Genomic DNA, 14,559 nt, shown 5'->3' with positions numbered 1-14,559 from the left:
AAAAACTATGTAATTCAGTGTATTCTCATCATCAAAATCTGGTTTTTAAGGTACTTATTCAGTTGTTGACAGTTGACGACCATCAAAATGACATGCTGCTCAGCCTTGTTCAAAGTTCCAACAACGTGGAAACTAAGGAAACTCTTATTTTCCAAAGCACAACAAACAAAAGGAAGCATCGATGAGCCCTACTCTAAATCTAAGGATTTGCATCATGCGTAATGTACCTTCTAATTGCTAAATTCCTCATTTTTTATGTCCTTGCTTCCATCTGTTGCAACACTTTTCTCTTCACTACCCACTCTCTGCTGATCAGCTCTGCTCTGTCCTCTCACCTCCTCTCTTGGACCTCCTGGATGTTCTCAATGCCAATGGCACTACTGCGACGGGAGCTGAAGGGCCCAGACTTTTTCCTGGTTGGGCTTTTTCCTGGAATAATTAATGACTGACAGTGGGTAGGGAGAGGAGAGTGAGAAACACACTTTGGGAAAGTACAACAGTCACATCAAACATTATTTATCGGAAATGGTCCAGGTGGCAACTGAAGTGAAAGATGTCTACATATAGAAATATACTGCAAAGGAATTATGAACTGATGACTGGATAATAATAATAATGTAATGACACATTTGGCAATTTCGGATACACTTGACCTGAGGCAAGAGTTTTATACATAACTTATATGATCTTATTTTGTCTCTTTTCTTAAATCTCGGATTTACAAAAACAGCACTTTTAATTTCTTTAGTAGTGACATAAGGCAATACTGTATTTTCCAAGATTTGTGGTCGACACACTTCTCATTTAGGACGTAGTTCGAATAATCAAGGTGTGACTGTGCACATTATTTTCTTTTTCTCTTACAGTATTTAGGAACAAACTTGAAGTAAAATTATATGAATGAACTCAAGCAAGAATGCTGAGATTTGGTGTTGTGGAATGCAAAATATAAATAATAAAAAACTAAAGATTCATCTCAAATGAAACCAACTACTTGTAGATCATATTTGCATTACAGGAAAGATTTATGCTGAGGTAAATAAGCTGTAACATCCCTCAGTCCATGATTAATAATTCCCTATCAGCCATAATACAGAAATGTAAGAGCACTTGGCTGCATCAATGAATATAATGAATGAAAGTATAATAAAAAACTACAACTAAACAAATGTTGTTGGTACACCTACAAATCTAAAAACATCTCACAGCCACAGGAAATACAGTACATTTTAAACTAAAACAAAGCAACTAGAAATTGCACACTTACATTATGTAAAGATAATAGCAAAGCAAAGAAAAAACAGTAAACAAGAAGGGAGAATATACATGAACCTCTTCTATTGTTCCTATCCCTATGGCACTGCCTCGACGTCCATATTTACTGGGACTTTTCCCTGGGACAAGCAATGACTGAGCCACACAAGACAGGGCAAGGGAAGCAGAGAGAGAGGGAGAGAGAGGAGATGATAGATTGAAACAGCAAGAAGGGGAAGGAAAAGAAAAGAACATATCATAAGATCTCATGCGCACGGCACAAAGAATTTAAACAGCAAGGTGCAAAACAGCTTAGAAAGGAGCTCACAGCAGGACTTAACAGAGAAGACATGATATTGAGGATACAGTGAAAAGTTTCATAGAGCAAAAGCAGGCTGGGGTCCAACATACGAGAGCACAGCAGCAGAGTCACCAAGGTAGCAGGCATGCCGGCAGTTTCTGCCCTGAAGGATACACGTCTGTTTAGTGACGCATTCAGAAGGAGAAAAAAGGCAAGGAGAGCTGACACAATCCACAGAAGTAGTTTTTAGAGGACTTGGTCTTTTCACAAATGGGTTGAATTTAGCTTCAATTTCGAACACTGCTAGCAACAAAATCCCAGAAAGTGTAATAAATTCCAAAAAGGTTGAAAGATTATTAACCCTATGTTTGAAAGGCACACAAACAGGACAGAGAGCTCCTTGCAGTTATGGCTTTTGCCATGCATATTCTTCAGCCACACATGCACAAGGCTGAACACTTACAGGAGGAATCATGATAAAGCACAGCAAGGAGGGAGGGAGTCTGGGTAGTCATACAGCTGCTAGTCTGAGCTCACTTCAAGACTCGGGTTAGAGACTAGACTGGGGCTCACAGACGATCAATCATCCTGTATTTATAGGGAAATCACTGGATTCATTCCACTATGGACATTCTTTTTCATCATCATCCTAGAAGTCTGCCAGTCTTTTAAGAGATGAAAAATAATGACATGCTGAGAATGAGCTACGCTGTTAATTTTCCAAACCCAAATAACAAAAAAAAAAAAAAAATCATTAGCAGGAACACTATGAGTCGTAAGTGGAAAAAGGCAGTCAGTGAAAGCTGCTTTAGCACCAAAGCAGGAGTGAATTTAAAATGTCAGGAATGAAAGGGAGTGTTCTGGTGTTAACATACTGATGAAAGTAAAGTGCTACAAGGTGCCAGCAGGACTCATTTGCTAAAGTGCTGTTTACGAGAAAGAATAGCAGTTAAAGGAGTTTGTTGTGTGTTTATCAACTGTGCCGTGAATATGCTATATCCTGAATGTAAGTGTTAGGTGGGCAACGTGTGATCCAAAATGGGCTACTTACAATCCCTGGGGTTTTGGGACTCTCTGCGGGATTGTGGGTAAAGCTGCCACTGTGACTAGTGGAGACTGTGTGTGACTTCTTGTTACTGAGGCCCATGGCGTCCATAGACTGGCTTCTGCTGCGGATGACCCGCTACAGAGAGAAACGAGGAGATACTGTCAGTGGATCCACTTTGATATTATGTGGAAACCTAACACACTGACCACTATTCCAAGGCATTATATACTGCAAATAAAGGTGAATCTATGCTCAAACCAAATTCAAATTAAGTTGATTTGATATATTCATATATACTTTATCTACTACAAACAACATATTGTATGTTTTGTTTTAGACTATAAGACCTTTGGTGGAAATCACTGCAACATATTTATTAACATGTACCAAATATCTTCCATACACTGTCAAAAATTCAGAAAATTTTCAAATTTTGTAACAGATTTGGTACAGTTGGCCCCTATTTTCTTTAAATCCATATCAATATGACTGATAGGCCTATCTGCTGTGATGTGCTAATATGCAACTATTGTAGGATAAATCTAATGAAACTGAGGTAACAAATGTGTTCACTTTATGTGTATTAATTTGCATAAACATTACATGAATGTGTGTAAATGTGCATATAGTTTGTACGCAGGGCGATTGTTGAACACTTAGGGACAGTACAGGTCAACAGGCAGGAGGAAGACACTGTGCGAAAGACTTCCAGGTTCACTAAAGGTCAAAGAAAGCGGTGGCTTCGCACTGAACGAGAAAAAAGCCACTTCTCCACTTATCTAATTGTCAATCAACATGGGTGAGTGTGAAACTGGATTTTGTGTCATGAGACACAACATGAGCAAGGAAGACAACAACAGTGGCAGAAAGTACACTACCGTTCAAAAGTTTGGGGTCACTTAGAAATGTCCTTATTTTTGAAAAGAAAGAAGGAAAAGCATTTTTTTTCAATGAAGATAACAATAAATTAATCTGAAATACAGTCTGAACATTGTTAATGTAGTAAACGACTATTCTAGCTGGAAACAGCTGATTTTTTCGAGGTTATGTTTTTTGGCCTTTATTGTATAGGACAGTGAAGAGAGGGACAGGAAACATGGGTAGAAGAGTTGGGGATAACATGCAGTAAATGGCAATGGGCTGGATTCAAACCCATGACAGTTATATCGGGAACTATGGGTCCTGTTTGTGGGTGGCCCACTCAGCCAGCTGAGCTATCTGGGCAACTGAAATGGCTGATTTTTAATGGAATATCTCCATAGGGGTACAGAGGCCCATTTCCAGGAACCATCACTCCTGTGTTCTAATGCTACATTGTGTTAGCTAATCATGTTGAAAGGCTCATTGATGATTAGAAAACCTTTGTGCAGTTATGTTAGCACATGAATAAAAATGTGAGTTTTGATGGAAAACATGAAATTGTGCAGGTGACCCCAAACTTTTGAATGATAGTGTAAGAGTGACAGCAGGACAGTAGAATCCACGCATCTACACAGAAGCTGAGAGAGAAAATGAGAGTGACAAATCTTTGCAGCTATAATTTGTGAAGGTGTGAATGTGAGAAAATGAGGCAGCAACTTAGTTCTTGATAATATAAAGGAAAAAATTTGATTTTTTTTAATGCAAGAGAATATTTATGCTAGTTTATGATAGTGTGGAAGAAAGATGGATCTTAAGAAATAGCAGAGTCAGAGAGACAGGGAGCTAGGTAGTTGTTTTTCTCTGAAGCTTCAGAGAAACACACAAAAGATGGCCAAGAACTCGTGATCAACACAGAGAGAAGAGAAAAACTGCAAAGGAATGCTGCCCATGGAGAGACGTACAAACTGCATCGTTGGCTCCCTAATGAGGGGTCATTAAATTGTTCATCAGGCACACACCATCACAGTTCCTACTGCTATGCGTCACCCATGCTGGCTGAGCTCTTCTCCAACACCCTAATGGTCATTGATGGAGCACTCTCAGTCTCAGCAAAGTGCCTTTGATACACAGCAGGCCACTCCAAAGCCTCAAAGCCGCACCATCATGTGAAAACACATCGAGTTCAGCAATCGCAGCCAAGTGGGGAAAGCAAATGCCCCAGGACTGGTCCTTTGAGATACTGCAAATTTTCTATGCTTTGTTTTCTCATGTGTGAATACCCAGAATCCCAGCCAAGAGACAGGGGAGGCAAAAAAGCATCCTAAAAGTTCCTCCACTCATCACCATTCCCTCTCATGCATGTGGAGCTGCAAATTCCTAGTGCACCTCATCAAGTGAGGAATGATGCTGTACCTTAAAGGACTCGAAGAAACCTCCCCCTCCTCCTCCGCCTCCATTCTCCAGTTTATCTTCGTCTCCCCCAAGACCCATCATGGACTGACTGTTGATGTGCAGCTCCTCATACAGTGTTTCCAACAGAGCTGAACGCGTGCGCTCCTGACAATACGGACAGTTTACATATTTACTCAAACTTATTCTGAAATCTACAACTTAAGACAATTCATTATTTCAAATTAAGGGATTTGTACACTACCTGTCAAAAGTTTGGACACACCTTCTCATTCAATGGTTTTTATTTAATTACTTTATACATTGCAGATTAATACCGAAGACATAAAAACTCTAAAAGAATACATATGGAATTATGTTGTAAACAAAAAAGTGTTAATATTCAGTATTAATCTAAACTGTAGAAAATAATACAAATAAATAAAAAGAATTGGAGGAGAAGGTGTGTCCAAACTTTTGACAGGTAGTGTAGATATAGAGGAAAGTAATAAAAATAGCATCAGAATGACAAACTGGAGCTTGTATATGTTGTTGCTGTTGTCTGACAAATGCCAGAGGCCAGTAAATCTATACTATGTTGTCATTTTCTATCAAGAGTACTGTTAGTACAGTGTAGACCTGTGCAAACACACACACATACTAAAGGCAGTGACACTCTCATAGGACAGCTTGCTACAGAGCGCTGCTCACCTCCAGCTTGGCAAACTTCTCAGCCTTGTAGCAGGCATATTCTGCATTGATGAGCTTGGTGAAGAGGAACTCATGGAACTCTGGGCCCTGAGGAAGGCAAAAACAGACAAGGTAAGGCAGAGTAATCAAGGTTTGTGACATCTGCATGTAAACGGGAACTGAGTTCATGTATCTTTGTGACTGCTGACCTTTTTGAAGATGGCAGGGTCTGGTAGAGCAGGGCCAAAGAAAGGTACATCATCCCTTGCTGTCACAGACACCTGAAAGAGAAAAGTAGGTAAACAATGAAAAACAATCCTGAAGGAATAATGAAGGAGTAGAAGTGAAGTGGTGTCCTTGGCTGTCCCAGGAACCAACCTTGTAGGTGACATTGTCTGTACATGTGTTCTCCACCTGCACCACCACATATGCGTGCAGAAAGTTGGACTGGATCATGTCTGGTACAAAGGGGGTGTTCTCCTCTTGAAACACGATGGCTACAATGTCGTTGCCTATGTGCCTCTTCCTCTGCAGCTGGGGGACACATATAAACAAAGCTAACAACAGCGGAAACATCTCAGAAAACCAGTTGGTGTATTAGAAAACACAGGCCTGCCAATGAATCACTTCCAGAACTGAAAGAGGTACCGAAAAATAAATATATATTATATTATATATTCCCAGCAGAGGGGTGGGCACGGTTTAAGAGTACAGTTTCTTCTCTGAGATGCATAACAAATCAGTTTTACTGACAGCCAAAAACATGAAATCTTTACATCTTGTAAATCTAGTGTCACTTGTTTAACAGAGAGAAAATCTACATCTAAATTATTTATTGCAAAAATGAAATAAATACACAAAACAGTGTAACTGAAAGACACATGATAAGGTAAGATAATCCTTTATTAATCCCACAGTGGGAAATTTTGCAGTGTTACAGCAGCAAAGGGGATAATGCTGTATTGTTGATATTGTACAGATTCCTTGCAATGCGGAAGATAATATTAGGTTATTCTGTATACATAAAAAGATTCTATCATGAGCGGAATGCATAGTATTTATGAATGAATAAAATATTTATCACAGACAAATCTATTTGATTGATTTATCAAAGGAGCTATGACTATTCTTGAATGATTTACTTTAAGCCCTGATGTTATGGAAATGAATGAATCAGAATCTCAGAGGAGGCGCTGCAAAGCTAAACAAAAAATGGTTTATGACTCCACAGATGGCTGACTGTGATCATTGCTGCTGAATAACTGCAATTTCCTCATTGCCAAAAAGCTTAAAGTTGCCAAAAGGACACTGGAGCACTTGGAGGATAGAGACTGTGCTCAAGCATTCAATTTTTAACCAAGCAATATCTTCTAAAAAGCTTGTTGTTGCCAAGGATTAGGGACACCTTGCTTGTGCTGAAATATGAATATATGTTGTCACCTCATTGCCTTTTGCTACAAACTCTAATTTTGACAGCTCACAAACCCTCATAAATATCTGAGAAGGTTTGCCTTTTTTCTCCCCTCCATTCATCAAATGGAAAATGCAACATAATACATTTACATAAGATTTTTGCAGAAGTTGGGGCATATTTCTTGTCTGGGACATGATGCTGTCCCAGATGTTTTTTAAGGCAATTAAACAGTAAGATAATCTAAGATGCTGGTGGATATCATAATGTCAAAATGTATTCAGTTCAGCCCACCGAAACGGCAATGGATTCTTATCATAGAGGCTCTATGACCCAAATCATTATGTTGCATTCAAGTGGAGGCAAAGCATATCAGATTTCGCAAACAGATTAAGTTTGGTGACAAAGAGAAACGAATACTTATAAAGATTCTCAGTGCAGATAGTTTGGCTGAATGTAAACACAGCTCCAATGTTCCTCTTTGGATGACGCCTCAACATCATGATATTTGTTCTGCGGCAGCATGCACTGGTCACCCTGCGTCTCTCATCACATTATTTAACACACTAAAGTCAATAACACACCTGTAATACCAGCTCTAATGGTGGCTGGTGCTCTGAAAAAAGGTCTCATGAGACGGCCAGTTGTGTGTGCAGTACAATACAGCAAATATTTACTCTGAGATTTAGAGATGATGATGGCATTTGCTTTTCCAGAAGCACTTAAATCACTAGCCTCTGTTAAAGCTACTGTGTTTGTTCGTATGAGAACAATCACCCTTCTGTTTTCAGCCCTGGAAATTTTTTTACAATCTGCTGATGCCATAACACTCATAAATATGACAGAAATGTTAAACATAAACTATTTTACACAAAACAGAGAGTCTGACTCGACGCAAATTTAATTAATCATTATGTGAAAATGTCTGAGAAGTTTCTCTGACATCAAAAAAGCTCTTAATTAGTCTCTTAAATGTGACTTATCTGATTGAGGTGCTTGTCAACACAAAGATTAACTGCAAAATGAAGCAATTTTAGGGGAAACTGGGAACTTTGTTTACAATAATATTAACAACATTTTACATCGTGAAAGCATAAAATGCATTTCAAGAGCAGTAATAAAAGGTGAGTGAGGAGAGTGAGACAGGGTACATGTGGCTGCAGATGCAGGACAGTCAGTTTACTACTGCATCATCCCTGAGCTTATTAGCTGACAGTATTAACATTTATGCACACAGAGGCTTCCAGAACCCAGATGGCTCAATAACATTCATCCTGCTTTCTCTGTGCAGATAAACTGCTAAACCAGAGCATGACCATAGACAGATAGAAACAAACCTAGTAAGTGCACTGCTAGATTAATTACTCCGCCAAGGAACGCGGTGGAGTTATGTGACAATCGGTGTTGGTTTGTCTGTTTGTTTGTCTGTTAGCAACATTACTCAAAAACGGACCAACGGACTTGGATGACATTTTCAGGGAAGGTCAGAAATGACCAACTGACTAGATTTTGGCAGTGATGCTATGACTACAAGTGAACACTACATCAGCTGCCTGCTGACAATCACACAGACCACAAATTTTAAAAAAATTTCATCCGTCGGAAATCATACGACTGAGCGACCTTGGCAGAGAACTGCTCTCTCTGAGTGCTTTGCTTATTACATTTGTTACTGCCTCATAGCCTTTCAAAATGGACCAATTCAGTCCGATCAGATGACATAAATTCTACATAAAGTCTGTGCATAAGTAATTATATATTCTCCTTCCTAAAATAATGCCATGATGCTACAGTAACACCTTGCCTGCTCTTCTTTAGTTGCCTGTTGACTCATCCCATGTAGGTGTTGTTTATACCCTGTGTTTCTCTCCATGCCTTGGCAATATAGACTGTCTGTGCAGGGTTACTGTGGTAACAAAGTTCAAACCACTGTAAGAGGCACTGAAGAGCAGCTGAGGACTTATGCAGCTTACTGCAACATGGCATCAAACAGCTGAAAGTCTTCACACGCAAATAGGGGAGAAACTTCAATGCCACAAGAGAACACTGCAATGCCGGTAGAAACGGCAAACCTCAAGAAGTGATATTTTTCAAAAACGGCAGAGTAAGTGAGGACAACAAACCTGTAAAACCCAAATAAATGCCATCTGCTTAGCAAATCACTGCACACAAATATCTGCAAGGCTTTCACAGAGTAAATGTTTTTAGAGTATAATTTTAAGCTATATTTGTATTTATAGTTAGTGGTGGTTCACTATTTATAAAAATATGCATGTCTGTATACTTGTGCTAGATAAGAGGATTGATGCCATCCTCTGCGCAGTAAAATATGGTGCCATCAGTGGACAGCAGTAGTTAGCATAGCTTAGCAAACAAACATCTCAATTACTTAAGATCAGAAACAAGATCCAACATGTTAATCAATGAGCATTAGAAGTGCTGCTGATTTTATTACCTGTGGAAAGAGCTCTGTTTCAAATACAAATGCCTTCATTGTATTTGCACTAGTACAACAAAATTGGATTGCAATTCCTTTACAGTCAAACAGTGTATATGAAACAATAAAATATTAAGTATAAAACTCCTGCACAAAACCTATTACAGAACATAAAATAATAATAAAATAAGATAGTAGAAAATACTATCAAAAGACAGGCAGATAAAAGTAATCAGGTGCTGTGCACTGCACGTCAAACATAATGTTACACAAGTCCTTATGCTTGTACTGATGCTAAGCTAAGCTAATCGCACGATGGTTATAGCAATATAGTATTTATCAAACATGAGCATTGTTAATTTTCTCATCCATATTCATGTACATCAGCATTATGACTAGTACTGATTCAAATGATTCAACCTACTTTATCAGCATTGATTTATAAGACTTAAACTTGGATTTTACAGGCTCTGATCCATTAGCTTTACTGCCACGGACACACTGAGAAATCCCAAGTGGAGGAGTTAATGAAGGAAATTAGTAACCTGGATGTGGCACATCACTTTACCTGCTGTGAGTCTCCTTCTGTGTAAGGCAGTTTGGTGGAGACATGGAACATAACCTCCTTATTATGGAAATTTGTGTAGATGGATTCTGTCCCCGTCTGCCCATGAGTAACATCGAGTCCACCCCGAAAACTGGACAAGAACAGAGGCAAAAGCAGAGAGAGGAAATTTAAAGGCAGAAGTAACAAAAATAAGAGAGGATGGACATGAGATGAAAAGGCAAGGAGAGGATTGAGGTGAACAGACGAAATACAGACGACAGAAAAGAGATGAACAAAGTCCATCCACGCTCATTCATCATTGAGGGAATGCCAAGGGCACTTCTTCTGCCTACTCAATCACAATGTCAAGAACACTACAAATATCAGAACATTCTGACTCGCTTTTCCAGGGATTCATTTAAAGCCAAGTCTGATCAATAGCAAAGTAAATGATGGCCTGCTTCTGACAGGCATTAAGGAGAGCCACACTGAGAATTAACCAAAAGTGCTGAAATGAATCCGCTGAGAAAACGAAAAGAAATTGAACTGAAAGGCGTCCTCACCCTTTAAAGTCATGAAGCTCAATCTTCCGGCCCAGAAACTCCAAGAATTCAACAAAGGCAGGACTTTCTTCCATGTTCCCAAAGAGCTCCTCCTCTGATGTCTGCAAAGAGGAAGCAAATAACATTTTCGGTAGGAGAGGAATATGGCTTCAAAAACAAAGATGAAGCAGCACTATCTCTGAAGTGCACTAACCTGGCCAAACTTTTGATAAATGATTCCAAATTTGAAGTTGTTGCTGATTACATGCTCATCAAAGGTGACAATGAGCCTCGATGCCTGAATACAAGAGAACAGAAAGTTTCCAGTCAGGTTAGTGGTGTTATTGTGTATGTGGACAGCAAGACAGACAGTGGCAATGAGGACTACTGCCTACCTTTGGGTAGAGAACAGGGTAAAACCTATCCACATTTACTTCTTCACAAACAAGCTACAAAAGAAAATGTACATTTAGCTTCATCAATTTTAAATATAGAGTGAAATACAGTTTGTTTAAACAAAATATACAGTATGCCTACCTTGGCCATCTGAACCACATTGGGGAATTCAGTAAGGCAGGAAATGGGAATCACGTCATGATAGGTTTTTAGCTTTGTCCTGAAAGGCAAACAGTGTGAAAAGTCAAAATGATTGCTGTTTCATTTCTAATCCAAAGCAATTCTCCTGGTTTAATGGTTTCTTTATTGCTTAGCATTAATGGAAATGAATTGTCAATTCAAAGAAAACCTTTCTTGTACAGGCTGTGTGGATAGTTTGACCCAAGATTGCCTGGAAGAGGGGGGAATGACAATCATTACTTTTTAAGGGGGTCACTGCTCTATCCAAGGAGAACAATAAACAATACTGTGAAAACTAAAAAGCAATCTGTGTCGAGAAAATCTGGCCGATAAATGGTAGCTCCTGCTTACTTAGCTAACAGTGCTGGGATATTTTAAGTCTGGCATTTTGGAAAATGTGCTTATTTTCTCCCATTTTCTATTTACTGTAGATGAAAAGACTGATACCACTTCCATATCTGTGCAAAAAAATATGAGGCTGGAGGCAGCTGGTTAACTTAGCTAATCATTAAAAAACTGTCTCTGTTTGACAGTTACAAAATCGACCTTTCAGCAACCCTAAAGCTAATTAATACAACGAATAGGACTTGTGAGTTTGCAGACCCCTCCTTCGAACAGCACTTTTCCAATCGTAGCTTAGCAAGCGTAACTAAATAAGTCACTAAGCCTGTCATGCTTTGGATTTCTCCACATGCTAAAGCAGTGTGCATGGAGCTGTTGTAGGAAAGATACTCTATATTTTAAGAGTTTGTAGGACAGCATCTTTTGGGTTTCTTTAAGCCCTTTTAAAACCAAAAGCATAAGACGTAAAGATTTAGTAATGGATTGAAATGTGTGCTTATCTGCTCTAATATAAGAGAAGTCTTTAGCATGTTCAGTGAGCTACACTGCTTCCTACAGTAGCGATCGTGCAGGCATCCAAGGACAAGGAGCATTAATGTAAGTACTAATTACATTTGATTGTGTGGTTACCCAAAGGATATAGACATACAAGAACAGCCCAAATCACTATTAGCATAATGAATTAAGAATTTCCTGTGGTTAATCTGCCACTATAACCATTCTGACCTGCATTAATAGTCATATGGTATGTTACAATGGAAAGCTGGAACAGTGAAGACGCGAGGTGGGGATGAACAGCTCTAATGCTTTGTGTTTTTACAGTGTACAGGGCACTGACAGTAAAAAAAAAAAAAAAATAAGAGAGATTTTGAATTATCCTGTTGCCATACAGGTGTTTTAAATATGTCTATGTGTCTGTGCTTGTGGCTAACAGAGGTACTTGGGTTGACTGTGGGTAGTGGCCACCCACTAGAAAACATCACTATGTGAAAAATGTCGTGGGCAGAGTGGCTGTTACCTCACTGCACACTCATCCACTCTGGAGTTCCATTTACAAAGAGAATGCAGGAGTTGAGTCTCTCAGGTGCTAAAATTAACTTGCAGGTTATATGGTGTGTTGCATTCTGCCTCTGTGCCCCTCGTCTGTCTTTAGCAGAATGTGAAGGAGTGAAGGATTTCAACAGTTCAGGTGGGAGGCATTACACTTGTACAACATGGATGAATAGAGTGCTGATTGTAGAATATTTTTTGGGTTATTTTAAAGTCACCATTTATACAGAGTCTGTGCAAATATACCTTTCACTATTTAGACTCATATTATTACAAAATTCTTGGCAGAAAAATGTCACATAACTCTCTGCTGGACTCTGTTTTCATGTGTTCTAGGCACACAAAAGCAACACCTTTTCCAAATCTGTAAGGGCATTATTAGTTGAATTCTTATTTATGGGTTATTTAATATTAGAAACAATATTATTTAGAATGGGCTGCACAGTGGCTCAGTGGTTAGCACTGTCACCTTGCAGCTAGAAGATCCCTGGTTCGCGTCCCGGCATTCCTGGGATCTTTCTATATGGAATTTGCAAGTTCTCCCTGTGCATGTGTGGCTTTTCTCCAGTACTCCAGCTTCCTCCCACAGTCCAAAAACATGCTGAGGTTAACTGGTGATTCTAAATTGTCTGTAGGTGTGAATACGAGTGTTATTGTTTGTCTCTATGTGTAGCCCTGTGATAGACTGTTACCTGTCCAGGGTGTCCCTTGTGTTGGTCCTAAGTCAGGGATAGACTCCAGTCTCCCCTGTGACCCTAATGAGGATTAAGTGGTGTATAGATAATGGATGGATGGACAATTTAGAATGAAAAGACCCTCCTATGACTAAGACAAAAATCTGCTGTCATTGAAAAGTTTAAGGTTCTTTACCAATCGCTTGAAAACTGTCAGACTGTGTAAAATAAGCATAATTTTTTTGCCCTTCATTATACTGCACAGTGGAGAGAGAGACAGAAAACATAGGGAGAATAGTGGGGGAAAGACACGCAGTAAGTGGTCATGGGTCGAACTCTGACCCATAGCCACTGCATCGGGGACTATAGCCCCTGTTTACGAGTCACCCGCAACAACCTGGTGAGCTACAGGGGCAGCCAAAACAAGCATGTTTTAACTGAAAATTAAAGAAATTATAACATTTACCATCTGACAAGAGGGACAAACCTTTAAGCAGTACTGTGTTTTACTGGAAAATACATTTTAAAATTCATCACAGAGGCAACATGTGAGAACTGAGAGTTCTCATCTTCCTCTGTGACATTTTTGCTTCACTTAATGCTATTGTTGAGGGGGAAAAGCTTTAACCAATCTGGGGCACACAGTCAAGCCATGTGTGAAAATATTATATTCAATAGTTATGTTTGGGGGATCAACAATATGAGTAGATGGAAAAAAAATCAATGCATTGCATGGGTATTGATAGCTAGGGCTGTTGTATGTTCAGCGGAGGGGGAACAAAGAAAAAGAAAGATGAAAATAGAAGAAAGGCAAAGGAAAATTGTAGAAGGTATTGCAAAGGAGAGAGTTGTGGTTTAGAAGGAACAGGCGAGAGAAAAAAAATCATGAATGAGAGCAGATGCAAGTTAGAGATAAAGATAATAGGAAACTGTACCGGAGCATCAAACGGAGATGCTCTTGATCCCCAATGACATCATACTTCATTGAAAAGACCAAGTGGCCCAGGGCAGCATCCATAGTGTAGTAATTAAAGTGTTCCTGCGGGCAGATAAGCAGAGGAAACTTTAATGCGAGGATGAACACTCCTTCAGCAATTCACAGCAGGTGACACAATAATAAAAATGCTATAATAAATTGAAGATGGGCAGAGTAACAGTCTTCTAATTAAGGAAAGTGGTTGAACTGCTCTTGTGGAAAAGGTGAAGGTAGAGTGCACCAAGTTTTACAAAATCTTACTTTGAATGCACAACTTGATATAATATATTTTAGGTAGGAAATTTATATAGCATGATATCGTGAGTATTATTTTTCTTGCTTTGGCTGTTTCTACACTTACATGCACTTCTTCACTACACTGCTTTGGGAGAGAATACAAACAAAGTTGTTGCATTATTAACAGAAGTTACATTTGTCAGCTGTTCATCTCTTTGAAAAGC

At 39.1% G+C, this 14,559-nt stretch overlaps 1 protein-coding gene across 12 annotated transcripts in view; it reads right to left on the bottom strand.

Moving 5' to 3' along the window:
• Nucleotides 1-14,559, bottom strand: part of rap1gapb (RAP1 GTPase activating protein b) — a 107,191-nt gene that overhangs the window by 5,252 nt on the left and 87,380 nt on the right. For 8 of the 12 annotated variants that reach the window (XM_023287591.3, XM_055010703.1, XM_023287583.3 and 5 more), the window contains 13 exons: nt 14,058-14,161; nt 11,018-11,096; nt 10,876-10,929; nt 10,695-10,778; nt 10,502-10,602; nt 9,960-10,089; nt 5,922-6,077; nt 5,753-5,824; nt 5,565-5,651; nt 4,878-5,021; nt 2,607-2,738; nt 1,333-1,410; nt 336-445 (listed from right to left, as the gene is read on the bottom strand). In XM_023287591.3, coding sequence (XP_023143359.2) covers nt 336-445; nt 1,333-1,410; nt 2,607-2,738; nt 4,878-5,021; nt 5,565-5,651; nt 5,753-5,824; nt 5,922-6,077; nt 9,960-10,089; nt 10,502-10,602; nt 10,695-10,778; nt 10,876-10,929; nt 11,018-11,096; nt 14,058-14,161 — 1,331 coding nt within the window. The remainder of the gene's footprint in view (nt 1-335; nt 446-1,332; nt 1,411-2,606; nt 2,739-4,877; nt 5,022-5,564; nt 5,652-5,752; nt 5,825-5,921; nt 6,078-9,959; nt 10,090-10,501; nt 10,603-10,694; nt 10,779-10,875; nt 10,930-11,017; nt 11,097-14,057; nt 14,162-14,559) is intronic. The other 4 variants (XM_023287586.3, XM_023287588.3, XM_023287589.3 and 1 more) reach the window with 3 other exon arrangements.

The sequence above is a fragment of the Amphiprion ocellaris genome, chromosome 5 (genome assembly GCF_022539595.1).
Source record: "Amphiprion ocellaris isolate individual 3 ecotype Okinawa chromosome 5, ASM2253959v1, whole genome shotgun sequence".
NCBI lineage: Eukaryota > Metazoa > Chordata > Actinopteri > Pomacentridae > Amphiprion > Amphiprion ocellaris.
The sequence above is the reverse complement of the archived record's forward strand: the minus strand, read 5'-3'. Positions and strand labels throughout refer to the sequence as shown.